The sequence below is a fragment of the Rana temporaria genome, chromosome 10 (assembly GCF_905171775.1).
Source record: "Rana temporaria chromosome 10, aRanTem1.1, whole genome shotgun sequence".
Lineage (NCBI taxonomy): Eukaryota > Metazoa > Chordata > Amphibia > Anura > Ranidae > Rana > Rana temporaria.
The window spans coordinates 40,042,914-40,060,262 of record NC_053498.1 but is presented as its reverse complement, the minus strand read 5'-3'; the positions used below and the strand labels follow the sequence as shown (position 1 = coordinate 40,060,262).

The 17,349-nt window shown below is 40.9% G+C and overlaps 1 protein-coding gene across 4 annotated transcripts in view; it reads left to right on the top strand.

The window, feature by feature from the left end:
- The window catches only part of MED25 (mediator complex subunit 25), a 555,669-nt gene that overhangs the window by 347,474 nt on the left and 190,846 nt on the right, over nucleotides 1-17,349 (top strand). For all 4 annotated transcript variants that reach the window (XM_040327573.1, XM_040327575.1, XM_040327572.1 and 1 more), the window contains one exon: nucleotides 15,447-15,504. In XM_040327573.1, coding sequence (XP_040183507.1) covers nucleotides 15,447-15,504 — 58 coding nt within the window. The remainder of the gene's footprint in view (nucleotides 1-15,446; nucleotides 15,505-17,349) is intronic.

Sequence of the window (17,349 nt, the reverse complement as noted above, 5' to 3'; positions counted from 1 at the left end):
CGACGTCGGTGTACTACACCTCATCCCACTGCCTGTGTTCAATGTGGTGTCTGTCCCCGGTGGTTATACTGGGGTATGACACTCTTCAAGCCTCTAATGTATTACAAAATAAAGGGATATATTCCTACTATTACTGACTGTCAGCTTTTCGGATGTCCCCATGACCACAAGTCACCTCTAGGTCCATGAATACAAATTATGGCAATATAAGATCAGAGACACAAAGTACAATTTCTCTCACTGTTTAGATGCAAAAGCATATCAATTAGTAATATACATAATTATAAAAAATCTTATACATATATAAAATATATAAAATATATATATCACTCTAAAATCCAAGGGCACATCTCTGGATAATAGGTGCATATATAAACATTAATACATATAATATTTCTAAAAATATATATTAAAGAGTTGCAGATATTATCCATATCAAATATCACTAAATTATCAATGGAATAATAATAAGAATAAAAATATATTATTTAAAAATCTTAAAACAAATATTATAAACTGGAAAAAGGTATTGCACTGAAACATGGACTATAAATGACGTGTATAGATATACATTAATTAAAAAATATATATATTGATGCTCTGGTTCAAATTAAAGTGGGTGCCCTTCATCATCCCCATATGCATGAACCAATCCAAATCTATGATCATGACGGGTAGCCCAGTTGTTTGGCCACCTTTATAAAAACATAACTCATCATCATACTAAATATGTATATACGCATGTCTCAAATATACTGCTCATCATTTACGCATTACTAATGAAACAGTTCACGTCCAGTTCTATATTCAGACCCCTCGGAAACTGGCTTTTTAAAAGGAAGATCCATTGAGTTTCACGCTGCGATAGATCTCTCACCCTATTTGAGCCTCTCCACGAAGGGTGAACACAGTCAATACCACAGAATTGGGCTAGCGAGGGATCTTGGTTATGTTTTTCCTTAAAGTGGACTGACACACTGTGATAATCGAAGCCTTTCTTTATATTAGCCAGGTGTTCAGCCACGCGTATCCGCAGTAACCGCTTCGTTCTCCCTACATAAAGTCGCCCACAGGGGCACCAGATCAGGTACACTACGTAAGAAGAGTTACACGTGATAAATTCTTTAAAGCGGATGTGCCATGGGGAAAAAATATTAAAAGCCAGCAGCTACAAATACTACAGCTGCTGACTTTTAATATTAGGACACTTACCTGTCCTGGAGTCCAGCGCTGATCGCAGCAGAGCACGAGCGATCGCTCGTCTCTCTGCTGCTCCCCCCGCCATCCACGCTGAGGGAACCAGGAAGTGAAGCGCTGCGGCTTCACTGCCCGGCTCCCTACGGCGCATGCGCGAGTCGCGCTTCGCCCGTTGATTGGCTCACACGCTGTGTGCTGGGAGCCGAATGTTCCCAGCACACAACGGGCGACAGACGGGAAGTCAGAAAAACCCGTCTTTCGCCCGTAGCGTGTGGCCGGAAGTGGGTGCAAATACCTGTCTTTAGACAGGTATCTGCACCCCCCTCCCCCCTGAAAGGTGTCAAATGTGACACCGGAGGGGGGGCGGGTTCCGATCAGCGGGACTCCACTTTAGGGTGGAGAACCGCTTTAATAGAAAAAATCTTCCCATCACTACTCGTCACCTGTTTGCCTCTATTGCTTATCTGCACAGTTCTACAACAGATACATTTCCTACACGAGTAGAATCCCTTAAAATCTATTCTGAGGCCCTGTTGGTCTGGGGGATCTAAAATCTTAAGGACCACCTTATCGCCGAAATTAGGAGCCCTCCTATAAATAAATTGTGGTTGACTCGGAAGTATTTCAGCAAAGTGTCTATCCTTCCCTAAAATGTGCCAATGGTTTTTGAAAATGGCCTCTACCTCCCTGTATTGGGCATGGAACCCAGAGAGGAACCCCCATTGGTGTTGATTATTGTTTGGCTTTTCTACCTTCTTCTCCAAGCATTTTTCTCTAGGGATAGCAGCAATATCTTCAATTATGGTATCCAACGCTGGCTCATCATATCCCTTCTGAACAAATTTATTCTTCAGTATTTGTACTTGCGAGAGGTAATCAGTGGCATCTGAACAATTTCGCCGAACTCTTAAAAATTGTCCCTTAGGGATATTTTTAATCCATGCTGGATGGTGTCCACTATTAATGGACAAATAACTGTTCCGATCAGTAGACTTAAAAAATACTTTAGTCTTTAGTTTATTTGCTTCTCTTTGAATGGTGACATCCAAAAATGTACAGTATTTTCACTGATTGTATATTCCAATTTAATATTGTTGGAATTATTATTGAGTTCTCCCAGAAACTGAAGTTCTTCTTGTTGTGATCCTTCCCATATAAATAAAATATCGTCTATAAATCTCCGATAAAATAATAATTGGGGTCTCCAGTTATAAAAAACATGCCTGTCCTCCCACTCAGCCATGAACAGGTTGGCGAGGCTGGGGGCAAATTTAGCCCGAGAGTGTCAGGCCATTTGTTGTGGTGAGTTTGCATTTCTGGTGGTGGAAGCACGTAGTCACTGTGGTGTGGTGAAAGCACTCACTGAAGATCGTGAAGGAATTTCTTCTGTTTTCCATTTATGAACTTTATTTATGTTCACTTAGTCAGTTTATGGACTTTTTTTGCCAACCTGTTATTTTTGGTGCAATTTTTTGCACACATTTTGGACACTTATATATTATCTCACTCAGAGGGTGGATTATTCACACATTTTTCACTGTGTCACTGTACCAATATTATATATGTTGTTCTATTATTTTTCACATATTATTTTGAGCGCTGTTTAATATCACATCTGGTACCTTTTTCACATTAGGTAGCACTGTATTTGCATATTAACAATTTTTGAATTTATATTTTTATAGCAGCAGCTCATGTATATTTATTAATTTATTCATTTATTTTATTAATATCACTATAGTTCACATTTATTCTCCAGCTACGCGCAGTGAGGGTGGCTAAACTAGACGGCCCTTATTTCCACCTTTTTTCCATAGATCTAAAAGTGTTATACTACACAAGGACAAAATGAAAAATGAAAGATCGCGCTAAAATTATTGAACAGTGAATAATAAATAAGTGGAAAGTTCAAATTAAAAAATCAGTCCCGCCACACAGGCAAATTCATATGAACAATCTCCCAGGTGTAACACCGAATCCACAAAAGAAGAGTGCTTGACAGGAAAGGTAAAGGAAGCTATTTAGGGGGGAAAAAATCCTTTACAACCCCTTTAAGGGTGATATTATATAATGCTTATTAATCAACCGCTAAAAAGCAAGACGCAACCTAATGGTTGCACCACCACTATTCCCAACCATGGCTGCCACCTGTGGTGTGGCGTGACCACATTCGGCCCCTCTCCCGCCCCTGTCACAACCGAGTTAGGTGATCGGGCCTCGCAATTGACACTACTACATTTGCAAAGCGCCAGTAACATGAGAAAGCTGGGTCTCTTCATATCATTGCATGTGGTACATTCTGGAATAGCAGCCGCCATCCCTGGAATCACACACGTCTTGCATTAGAAACATATGACCATGCTGTGAGACAAATGATCTTTAGTAGGGAGCGAAAACGGCAACAAAAAATGACTGCCGTACTGATGCTAATAAGGAAACTTGCTAATCGTTCAGCAACCTGCGTTTATACGAGAACTCTGGGCACAAACATTAGTAAAATTGAGTGGGCCAAACTGCCCCTTATTCCTCTGCTTGGTCTCGATCGGACATGGAACTCGAGTTAGGGTTGCCTGTTTAGATCCTCCGCTCTTGCCATGCTTCATCTTCTTAGTCTCGTTCCGGGTGAGGAGAATGGTGATTGGGTCGCGCTCCTGTGGGGAGGTGGTAATGCAAAATTTGCATACCAATCCGGAAGGTCTACCAAGTACAAGCCTAGACCCGCACAAAAGTCATGTAGCTCCGCCGGTTGCGCAAGACATGTTGGTGGCCATTAGCTGACACAATGAGTGTGAAGGGGAAGTGCCAGGTATACTTTAGATCCCTGTCTTTCAGCTTATCCAGGAGGGGACGCAGGGCCCTGCGATTTTTCAAATTGATTCAGAATAAGTCTTGAAACAACATTATGTTTTCTTCGTTAAAGATGATACGGTAATTTCTCCTGGCTTTTTGTATTATATCCAGTTGAGCACTGGATGCTTTTGAAGCCATACCGGCGGAAGACAAAAAAAGACTACAAGCGAGTTAAGGAGCTGCTGCTGGCAAGATACACAATCGCTCCCGAAGGTCACGGGAAGAGGGCCAGCCCTATACATAATGGGCTCATCAGATGTCCCGAACGGTAGATGCATGGTTCTCCTGGCTGTCAAGCGACTACCTTAGCGGATGCTGCCCAACTGATCCTACTGGAACAGTTTTACAACCAATCCCCTATTGAAGTGTGTCAGTGAGTCCAAGACCAAAAACCCTTGATTGTAGACAAAGCAGCGGAACTAGCTGACCAGTATATGGATCCCACCAACTGGAGCCTTGAAGCTTCTCCAGACCACTGCCAGCACCTGCCCCTTTTCAGCCATCTGCCCCGCAGTCAGTCGCCCTCCCTGCAATGGCCCGACCGGCTATATCCATCAAGACGATCGGGCTTCGCTTTTAGGTGTCTCATTTGATTACACCCATATGAGCTAACTGTCCTTGGAATGTCACCACCACTTCATTGAACCACGCTGCCCCTGGCCCAGCCCGAGCAGCTGCTCATTGCCTGGAGGCCGCCTCACCATCTACCCCAACTGACTGGGGTGAAGTGGAATTTACAGGATACTCCATGAGGTGAACTTAGTACAAGCTACTGCCGATGACAACCGCAGGCATCGCAGACAAACCGTATGAGTGAATGGGCAGACCTGTCCAGGGACTCGGGACAGCGGATCTACTATTACCTTGGTGCAACCCAAGATGGCTACAAATTATCATTAAGAAATTGTGAAAAAAAAAGTGTCCACATTTTCAAGGAAACCCATTCTATAAGAGTGGTTCAATAAGTCAAAGCTAAATGTGTTGTGGAAAACCACATATCTAATGGTGTAGTATTTAATCAGAATAAAACCAAACAATACTAATCCACTCTCTAAAAAAAAAAAAGCAACACAGCACTAGGATAAACGGTAAGTAAAAACATCCACTGCAAATCCACTGTGTTGCATGTAGTGCACCAACTGAAAACCTCCAGGATGCCCGGCAATCGCATGGATAGCAGTGATATGCTATGATTTACGTCCTACATCTTTGTCATGTTTGACTTCTTGAGAAACCTCATTACCTCTTTGTGTTTCTTGTAGGCCCAAGGAAAAGTCTTCAGCTTTTAAAGCTGTGTTCAAATCTACTATTTCTAGATGGATCCAGCTAATTGCTCAAGCTCATGGTCTAATGTAAAAAAAACATTCCACTGTTCTTGGTGACCGCTCATTCTACCAGGAGTGTTGGTGTTTCCTAGGTTATTCAAGGGTACATCATAGGACGCTGAGATCCCACCACCCTTATTTTGTTATTCATGGATTACTAAAGAAAGTCAGCATCCAATGACCTGAAAGAGGAAGTAAACTCTGATGGGTTTTACTTCCTCTTTGTTTGCCTGCAAAGGTAAAGCATAATGGGCTACTATGCATCGCATAGTAGCCCATTATGTGTCACTTACCTGAAACCAAATAGAGATATTTCGAGCACCTACAGGTAAGCTTTAATCTAGGCTTACCAGTAGATAAAAGTGGTTGTAAAGGGTTTACAACCACTTGAAGGTGTCAGCATAACCCTATCATAATAGATATAAAGATGCAATGTCCTGTGATGTACTCCAAAAAAAGCATTTTACAGGTAAATCAAAAATCACATTTTCTCCTCTGTTCTTTGAGGGACTCGGCTCTCTGTCTGGGATTCTCAGTTTTTGCGGACTTGTTGCCACAGTTGCATAGGGTGTAATGGGAAGGTGATGACCTTCCATACTCTTCTTGCTGGTTTTTACTATTGAGCTATATAATCGAGTATAAGAGGTAAAGTGTATATTTGAAAAAGGTTTCCAGGATAGACACGGTGCTCCAGTCCTTAAAGTGCTAAAAGAAAATTGGAGGGGATTAACTAGCCACCACAAAATAATTAGGACCTTGTTGGAGGCATGTGTCTATTATAGGTGAGCATATATTGATACAAAAAAGATTCACTGGCGCTCTATGGGTTACACTATAGTCCAATATAATATTTAAGACCCTCGTATGGGCTGTAAACGATCCGTGCTGCAGAATTCCAGGTACCTAGAAGCACCACCAAAATACAGTTACAACAAAAAGGAATTCTGCGCTCATAAAGGTTTACCACTCTAATTCCACATAATGTTTGTGAGGAATAACATTCAGTAGATCTCAGTTTGTTCAGAAGAACCAGTTCTTTATATAGAAAAGATAAACAAATGTATACAGCACAACAAAAATGTTCCTAGTGCCTGCATGAAAACACACACAATCTTTCAGGGCTTCAAGGGTTAAAATTTTGCAATTTTGTTTCCAGCTGCATTCATAGAAAACAACCGTGCTGATTGTAATTGGAGTACATTACCCAGGACGTCACTATGGCGTTTGATGTCACTTCCTAGTTAATATCTGGCATCTGGGCTCCTGGACACTCTCCTGTATGTGTCCAAACGTGCTCCAGCCTCAGTGTTTGCAGCTGCTAGGAGCGCAGCACAGAGATGACAGCCACGGAGAGACGTTCTTCCTGTTGGAACGTGCTGACAAGCAGCAGAGAAAAGTTCAGCCGAATGTTAGGCGCCCTCCAGTGGACAAAGTGCAAATTGCATTGAGGAAAAAAAAATAAGTTGTAAATGGCGATTATAAATGAAAATCTTTTCTTGATATTACTGACTTAGGTCTTCCAAAATAAAAGAGGGGTTTTGAAACAGTCCCAGACTACGCGTTTCGCCCTATCCAGGGCTTTGTCAGTCATTGGGACTCAAAATTGAAAATTTATTTATATAGACTAAAAAAGGGGAGGATTTTAATGAAGGGGAGGGGAACAGGAAATGATGTATCAAAACCGAGAATTTTAACCCTTGACAAGAACATAACATATCAAAAATCAAATATAAGCATACACACACAATTTACATCGATATTTACATTTTTTTAAAAATTTTAAAAAATTATTCTCATATACTTTTAAAATCATGAATGTAAAAAGACAATGCTATTTTTGTCTCTGTGTAAAATAATACACTCTCTCATTATATATGGTACCAACATACCTATATAGGAGCACTCCGTTACTATACTGCCCTCTAGTGGTAGAACATAAAATATATTGCTAAAATATTCAATAGAATAAACATATGATTAAAAAATCAGAAAGAAGATTATTTTTTTTTGATTAGATGAGAACATTGACCTAAATTTTCTCATTTAACCCCTTGGGTGCCAAACAATCAAATCTATGTATCCAAAAGACCTCCCTTCTACACAGAAGGGAGAATCTTTCATTAGCGGTCAGGGTTCCTTTTGAAATGTGCTCTATTACAAAGACTTCTAGGTGTTTGAAGTCCTTGTTATGACGAAGATTAAAATGCCGGGGAACACTATGTTCTGTACATCCCTTTTTAATTAGGCGACGGTGATCCCCGACTCTGGCACGTAGTGCCCTAATAGTTCGGCCTACATAAGAGGCCACAGGAACACCGTAAAACATAGACTACAAATTCTGTAGAGAAAGTTACAAAATGTTTAATGTTTAGTAATTTTCCAGAAGGTAAGTGTATTTTATCTGTGCCATGGGTGATAAATTGGCACGTCAGACACGCCCGTTTTTTGCACTGAAAAATCCCTTTACGGTCATTAAAATAGCTTCTAATATCCAAGGGAGAGCCTGACTGTTTCTTTTGAATTTTGCTCGGTGCTAAGATATTTTTAATTGTACGGGCCCTCCGAAAAGTAACCTGCGGGGTGGCTGGAAGTATTGGAGCCAATTGTTTATCTTTTCTATATAAAGAACTGGTTCTTCCGAACAAACTGAGATCTACTGAATGTTATTCCTCACAAACATTATGTGGAATTAGAGTGGTAAACTTTTATGAGCGCAGAATTCCTTTTTGTTGTAACTGTATTATAGGTGAGCAATGATAACAACAATGTTTTATACAAAAAATACAAATTTTATTTTAAATACATTAAAATTGATAATACAATCAATGTGTTGCCCTGATACAATGCTGATGACAGAATTGATTAGATGGAGAAGGTGCTGGTCGCCGACATGTTTCACAATAATAGTGTCATCAGGGAGCCGCATTCATCTATTTCTTTATCTGGTCATATACAAAACAAACAAAGCATGTTACTTGTATAAATTAACATTGCGGTGTATAAATTAACATTGCGGTGTATAATAGTATCTTTTATACACTGATAATCTACCTAAGGATTCATGCTCACCTCTTCTGTCGGATTTTTGTAAAAGAGCTGCATGAGGCGGTTAATGGGCTCCAAAGACAGCGATCATTCACAAAAGGACATACACCTGATGGGAGCCAGACCCATCAGGTTGCTGTGGAGCTGCTGAACCTTATGGACCCCTACTGGGATGTGTAGTTTGCGGTATCTAAAGATAATTTATATAGTAATAATTATTGGTATAGTGATATTTGGGCATATCCAATGTAAGACGCTATACTAGTTTATAATAGATCCACGGTTACCTACTAATTATATGGACGGTGTTTGCCACATGAAATGCATCCAATAATAGGTGAGTGATTGCTGTAAGCAGGGAATGGTAGGGGACTGGGGCCAGTGAATGTTGGTATTCTAGAGGTAAATAGACAAAGTATATAAATTGTACAGAGGTGTGTATTAACTAGCCAGTATATGAATTCTACTCCTTTTAGCAGGAAGAAGAAAGTAAGGATTCAGTATTACTATGTAACATAGAGTAAAAGTTACCAACAAGGAATAAATTGAACATTCAGAACATGTTCACTGATTGTTCCTACTTAATACGGGGTCCAATATGTACAATAGTGGTTAAGTCTTAAGGGTTACGAAAATTACTCTACCTTATATTGTCACTGTGTTAAAATTCCCATTGAATGGCCCCACCGTTTGTTCCCTTCAAAAACGCCAGGTGCACGCATCTGACGTCGGTATGTGCGCGCCGGCGTCTTATATCGCAAGGTCCACCCGGAAGTGATGGGTCAAGCCTGACCCCTGACATCACCAAGGTACTGGTCACATCGCGCATGTGCCGCCAGCCGCGTGTTGCGGATCAGGATATAAGGAAGAGGAACTTCCTATCCTGAGGTCTAGCCATACAGCTCCACCTAATGGTATGTCCTCGAATGACAACCGCTCATGATTGAAGTCCCATGAGGCGCCTCTTTGCAACACCTATCCGTACAGAAAGAAAAATTGGAGATACAATTAAAAAAATATATATAAATACAAATATGTATTGCAGGCAGCAATTTGCATGTTAAAATTAGTATCTTGACTTAGCATTTAATTTATACACATTCAAATAAGGATAAGATTAAATGTTGATTATCATTTAACAAGTAGCTGACCACTAGGTGGCATACAAGTTTACATTATGGAAAACCGAGAACCAGAAAAAATAGTTTTAGGCTATATTTTTATCCACAATCATTACAAAAATGGTTTAAATGAAAGGGCTGTATTGAGCCCTCGTACATAAGTGGCCCTTTGATTAAAGATCCATCTTGCTTCTTGTTGCAAGATTTTCTTATCAAAGTTGCTTCCTCTTTCCTGTGGGGGGATAACCTCCAGAACGAAGGAGACATAAGTAGGATCATAGCTATGCTGTAATCCGATGTGTTTACATATGGGGGTGTATAGTAGCCCTGCATCGAGGTAATATAGATGATCCTGTATGCATCTGGCGAATGGTCTTTTAGTTTTGCCAATGTAAAATGCGCCGCAACGGCATGTGGCCAGGTATACCACCCCGATGGTAGAACAGTCAGCATAAGACTTGGATTTATGATAGCACCCTCTGGGTAGGGGGCAGCCCGTCCCTTCCTTCACCCAGGGGCATTGATCACATTTGCCACATTTAAAGGTCCCTTTACCCCCTACTGCAACTGCATTGGGGGAGTCAGGGATAAGGTGGCTGTGGAATATCCTGTCTCTAATAGAGTGTGGTCTTCTATAGACTATCTCCGGCTTTGCTGCAACATATTTAGACACAATGGGATCTTCGGACAAAAAATTCCAGTTATTTGCTATAAGATTGCGGAAGGTGTTTTGAGCTTTACGTTGTGATATATTTGGTGGTAGATCTCTTCTCCTTGATCTTAGGCTGGAAAATTAAGGTTTCTCTTGTCTTAGCTTTTGCTCGTTGATATGCCTGTTTCAAAACCTTTTTACTGTAGCCTCTTGGCAGAAGTCTGGAATATAGTGCTTTTGCTTCGCTTTCGAAGTCTTCCTCCTTAGTACAGTTACGACGTATTCTCAAGTATTGCCCAAAGGGAATACTACGAACTAAGGGGCGAGGGTGGGCACTAGAGTAATGCAGGATGGTGTTGCCTGTTGTTTCCTTTCTATAAAGGCTACTATGTATTGAGCCATTTGTTTCAAGGAAAAGTCTTAAATCTAGAAAGGAAATACTGGACGTGTCTGATTGGATGGTAAATTTCAAATTGAATGTGTTATGGGAGATATATGTCATAAATTCTGCCAGTTCCCTAGCAGTCCCTGTCCAGATGAGCAGGACATCGTCGATGTACCTCCGCCACAAGAAGATGTGGCAATTGTTCATCGTGACGCTGTCATCCGAGAATAGGTCTCTTTCTCACCCCCCCAGGTACAGGTTGGCATACGATGGGGCACAATATGTCCCCATCGCAACCCCCTGTACCTGGAGGTAGGTGGATCCATTGAGTAGAAAGATGTTGGTGGTGAGAATATGTTGAAGCAGATTAGTTACAAAATGGCATAGCTTCCAGTTGTGTCTGTCCTGTTCTTTTAGAAAGCTGGCAGCCATTTCAACTCCCTTGATATGGGGTATGCTCGAATAGAGCGCCTCAATATCAATTGCAGCTAAAATTGCTCCCGCTGGCACAGTGAGTCCCTCAATGACCTTTAAAAGGTCCAGGGTATCTTTGAGGTATGATGGTAATCCCATAACGTGGGGACGGAGTTGACAATCAATGTATTTACTAGCTGTTTCTGTGTGACAGCCTATACCCGAGACTATCGGGCGGCCTGGGGGGTTGGTCATGCTCTTGTGTACCTTTTGGTATTGAATAAAAGGTTGGAGTAACAGGCCATTTTATTTCCAGGTATTCAAACAGATCCTTATCAATTAAGGATCGTTGGTATGCGTCTATCAGAATATTCTGATATTGCTCTCTTGCCTCAGTTATACTCTTGAGTGGGACCTTTTTATACCATTCATGATTGCTTAGGATTTTGTTACACATAGTGGTAATGGACAAATGTCAGTATATCACTGTTACCGCCCTTATCAGAAGGTTTCACTATTATTTCCTCCTTTTGCATGATATTCTGTAAGGCCTGCTGCTGTTCATAGGTTCTCATCAGTTTGTTTGGCAAAGGGAACATTTTCAATCTGTTTTTTTGTTTGCTTCAAAAAGGCCCATATTGCTGGACATGTTTGAAGATTGGAGAACTTTTTTGACTTGGCTTTGAATTTGTTGGGGTCAATATTTGTCTCAGTATCTTGTTCATCATCTTCTGAGATGACTTCACTGGTTTCCCCCGCACTCTCATTTTCGTCCAGCAGCTGAATCAGTATTTTAAGGGCCCTGAAATCCTGTACCTTGAAGCCCTTGTACATGCCCTCTTCTTTTCCTACTATTTTACCTCTGTCAGTGTCAAAAATATATTTGTAAGTAAGATTTCTGGCAAATAAATGTAAATCTTTTGCCAAGGTAAATTTGTCAATTGGTTGGGCTGGAGGACTTCTACTTCCAATGGAGAGAGGCTATGAGATGAAAGATTAATCACATTGAGTCCTATGCTATTGTGGATTGTATCACTAGTGATTGTTTTGTCATGAATGCGTCTATCTTGCCCATTTTCATATGGGCTATAGGTGTCAGTGCTGTATGAATTGACCCTAAAGGGACAGAACCTGAGTTACTGTTATTCCTTGTTTGTATAGTTTTAGAAATTGCTCCTAGATCTCTCTGTTCAGACGCTTAGTTAGTTTTTGTGTCCGTAAACATTACTATAGGAGTGGCACCCATCACCAGGTCACCCTGTGCTCCCTCAATTCCTTCACTTCTAATATCAACATGGTTTGTAGCAGTATTGTTGTGAGGTAAAACAATGTGTTTCTTTTGCGTACCCCCTGTGCATTATGACCACCACCATTACCCCTCGTTTGTGCGCATCCTCTGCGTGATGATCCATGGTTAGCTCTGTTGGCTGGTTGCTGGGAGGAGACGGAAGAAGCAGCAGATAGATTAGAATCAGACATATATGCTGTAGAATTGTAATATGCATTTTGTCTGATTTTTTTCCCATTTGAGTAGTAAAACCTTTTTGTCATTTATATGCATAGCCTCCCGTAAAGGCTAGTTTATCCTTGTAAAATTTCTGATCTTTCTTCAAGACTACATTTTTATTATATTTAACTAGGTGTTGTATTAGTTCCTGTTCTTTCTTTTTGAATTCAGTAGTGGAAGCATATTGATTTGCTGTACTTCGTAGGGTTTCAATTTCTCTATCTAGTTCTAGTAAATCTGTGCTGTTTTTCCTTTAGCATTTGCATCATATTGACTGAGCATTGATTTAGGTTATATTCCCATTTTTCCTTGAATGCGACTTCTGTCACATCGAAGGTTAGGGATATTTGGACTCTCAATCCTTGGGGATTTACATTTTCCTTCAGATAGCAGTCAAAGAAGCGTATGTGCCAACCTAAATTAGACTTTTTTTCCATCAATCTTTTAAGTTTAAGAAAAAATTCCTCTCTTCCTACATCCGCCTCGACCTGCGGAGTGCATGTGTTTTGGATAGTGTCTAGAAATTGCTCCCATATTTGACCTGAGAATTGTGACATAGTCAGGGGGAGTTTTCACTAAGCGTAAAAGGGAAGAACAATAGAGTGGGGGGGAGGGAGGGAAAGGAAGGGATTGGGGAATTGGAGATGGGAAAGGGACAAATCAACTAAGTGTGCCAGATGCAAGTATGTATAAATATACACACTGTACTTGTTACATTAATATATGTGACAATGGAAAGCCTAATATGCTAAACAAAACCAACTATGTACCTGTCCTAAATACGCTGCCAAATATTATATATTCATATGCATGAGTAACATCACCTATTACTGGAAAGGTCCAATTAGAAAGACGGGATTTTACATCCCAATGATAATGTATATTTGAAAAAGGTTATTGGACAGTTTCCAGGATAGACACGGTGCTCCAGTCCTTAAGAGGTAAAGTGTCTAGAGCAGCGTTTCTCAACCTTTTTTCAGTCAATGCACCCTTTAAAATTATAGACAGTCTCAAGGCACCCCATCCCAAAATTTAAAAAAAATATTCTAATACCGCGCACACACGACCGTTTTTAATGGTCTAAAGATGTTTTTTCGACGTGATTCTTGTCAAGCATGCCTTGCATACACACGATCGTGAAAAAAAAATCCTCAAGCAAAGCACGGTGACGTACAACACGTATGACGGCACTATAAATGGGAAGTACCATTCGAATGGCGCCACCCTTGGGGCTGCTTTTGCTGATTTCGTGTTTAGTAAAAGTTTGGTGAGAGACGATTCGCGATTTTCAGTCTTCGTGCTTTTCCGTCTGTTACAGCGTGACGAATGGGCTATCTCCATTACGAACGCTAGTTTTACCAGAACGAGCGCTTCCGTCTCATAACTTGCTTATGAACATGCATGTTTTTTTCACGTCGTTGAAGCCTACACACGACCATTTTTCACAACTTGAGAAACGACAACGTAAAAAACGATGCGAAAAATTAGAGGATGTTCTAAATTTTTAATGGCCATTTTTCACATCATGAAAAATGCTCTGGAGCCTACACACTATTGTTTTTAATGACCATTTTAAGAAATGTCATTTTTCACTTCATGAAAAACGGTCGTGTGTATGCGGCATAATAGTTTTTCACAATGCAGCAACATCCACACGTAGGACGCCTAATGTTAGAGGCGATTTATTCTTCCAAAGCAAATACACTTTTGCACACTGGTACTGACTAGTATTCCATTGTTTCTCTTCTCCCTTAATTTATCTCCATCAGTCAGCTAATGTGACCCCAGTGCTGAGGGAGAGGCGCACAGAAGGATCAAACGAGGATGCTCTGGAGGCAAGACATCCTCCTCATCAACTGATGACATCATTGGTGGTTAGGATGCCAGTGTCTCGTCATAATGGTGCATAATGAAAACCCGTGGCTTTGTGTAAATAAAGGGCAGGCTTAATCCACCTGCTGGCTTGTATACAATTTTTATGCATGTTGCCAAGGCACCCCTGAAGAAACCTCAAGGCACCCTGGTTGAAAAAAGGCTGTGCATTACACGACAGTCATGGGTTTAAATCAGGTGGTGAGGAGGCAACGTATTGCCTCCTCACCACCTGCCAAACACTCTGATCACTTTTCAGAGGAGCATCAGTGCCTGCCGTACTTACAAATGAGCCCTTAGTTGCATTCAACAGCGCCACCCTTAGAGCTCGTTCACACGTAAAGTTGGTGGTAATAAAACCCTGCGGTTGAGTTTACCGCCCCCAATCTACCTCCTTTTAGCTGTTGAGCCAGCAGCCAAAGTTGTACACCTGCCTCAGCAGGAATTAAACCCCCTGTTGCTTTTGGTGGATGCTACTGCCTACTAATCGCTATCCATTCAAGTAAATGGAGCCACTCTTCAAGCGCCCCACAACTGCATGCTTCTGTGGGGTCCACGGGGTTAAAGCATGTACTGAGAAAGCAACACAACACTGCCTGCTTTTTAGCCCCTTGTTTGCCGTGCTGCGCAAGGTTGCAGGGCACTTTCAGACTGGCCTCATTCACTGGAAAGGGTCATGCTTGGCAGGTGCTACTCGCACCAACCATGACAGGGCATATACCTCCTGCTGTTGCATGTGCCCACCCCTGGCCATTGCAGCTAAAGTGGCTACAGTTGGGGCGGGGTGGTAAAAACATGTTGGTTTTACCATCTGGGATGGTGGGTCAGCAAGCCCAGAGCGCGATAAACCAGTCACCTGGCAGCGATCTACAGGTTACTGACCCCCAGTACAGAAATATTCAGTTTTATCACCCACTTATTTTGTAATAACCATTTCATAAGTGCTTTTATTGCAGCTTTATAAATCAGGGCTAAGATGTCGTTTAGATTTTTTACTAACATTGGATCGCCTCGTTAAAAGCTTGAGAAGCACAGGCTTTAGATTTGACTAATCTGAAAAATGTTTCTCTGTTTGCAGGAAAACTGACCAGTGGCCTCAAAAGTTAATAATGCAGCTGATCCCACAACAGTTGCTGGTAAGTCACATGGTCCAGTGTAATTATGACAATCTTAATCATGATGCCTATATGCCAAAATTGTTAAAAATTTGCAATATTGTTAATGTGATTTTGTTAAAATTTTAATTTGACATTCATTGCCTCATCCGCATACTTTTGGTCATACCAGTCCCACAGGCTTGGTTTCACTGCAGTTCCTGTTATCTTTTTATTTTATTTTATTATCAAAATGTTTATACATTTTTCAACAAGAATTCCATTTAACAATATATCACATATCAAAAACATTATAATAATGTAAACATCATTATCTATATCCTATACACCCCCCTCCCAAAAAGAAAGAAGAAAAAAAAAGACAAAGGAAATTGTCCCCCTCACCCCCACTTATTCCCTGTGACTCTCTCCCACCCCCCATATAAAAAAAATAAACAAAAAGGGTCGGGGGGTAGGGGGGAAAAAAATAAATAAATCTTTTTCCTTTCCCTTTTCTTTCTCCCTTAACCTTAAAAGCCTAAAAAGCCATTTTGCCCCTTTATAACTTGGCGCTTTTATCACTCATCACTCCTATTACCCCGCCACCCTTAAAAAGCAAAAAAAAAAAAAAAAACATTTATATCTGAGGCTTCTAAGAGCCATAATACCCATTTATAACGTACCCCCCCCCCCTTTTATCTCCCTTCCCCTCTTCCCTTTCCTGTTTCAAAAAAAAAAAGTGAAAAAACCCCAACCCCTCCCTCAATGCCCCCCCTCCTCTTATACCTTTACAGGTGGGGGTTAGGGGCAGAGCCACACAAACATTCATAGAAAAAAAAGGGGTGTTGAAGAGACAAAAGAAAAAAAAATAGTTCAAATAACCTGCCCCCTCACCCTCTCTCCCTCAATTAGCATTTACCTAGAATTTCTGCAGCTCCTTATATTATTCTATCTCAGGTGAGCATTGTTCCCATTCTGTCCACATTTCTCTAAACTTTTAACCATAGAAATCCATCTTTCTGCCTCCATAATTAAATTAACTTCTCTCTTCCATTCAAGAATAGTTGGTCTTTTCTTCTGTTTCCATAGTCTAGGTATTAAAAGTTTTGCCGCATTTAATAAATGAGGCGCAATACTATCTGCAACGGCTACCCCCCTGGTAGTGAGGGGGTATCAGCCGTTGGAGACGTCCTTTTCCCTGGCAAGTTGCGATATGCAGGTACAGCCGGTATATCCCATCCACGAGATCCAGAGAGAGAGTCCGGTTCAGCTGTAAAATGAGCAGAATAGTAATCCCATCGCACGCCCTTTCAAGAACGAGACGGGGCTACGTTTTGACGGGTCAAGTAGGACTGATTTTTAATGGTTCACTCTGAGATTTTATACAGTCTTCAAGGCACATGAACAATCAAACTGTCCCCACCCACACATCACACCGTGGGGAAGCTTCAATCACATTCTTTGAGCTAATTACTAAACATTCCTTCATTAACAGAAGTCAAACAAGACACCATCACACAATGATCTCCTTCCAATCCACATCTCTAGACAGACGTTCTGTCTCCGACAAGTCCATTCCACACATAAACAGTATTTAGCATACATAACACCTTTACACAAGGGACAATGAAATGTCTAGGAATCTAAGCAATTAATACCTTTCAAAAGAATGTGTCCACACATTGAATAGCCAACAACTTGTGATATCTCCAGACATCCTGCAAACATGGATTGTGATATCTCAAGACATCCTGCAAACATGGATTATGATTCACTTGCCACCCCATCTCCTGGCTCAATCTGTGCCCAAAAGTCACTCTACAATTAACCCTTTGTATGCCTCACTGCATGATGATTATAGATGTCCAGGCAGAATACATAGTTCCA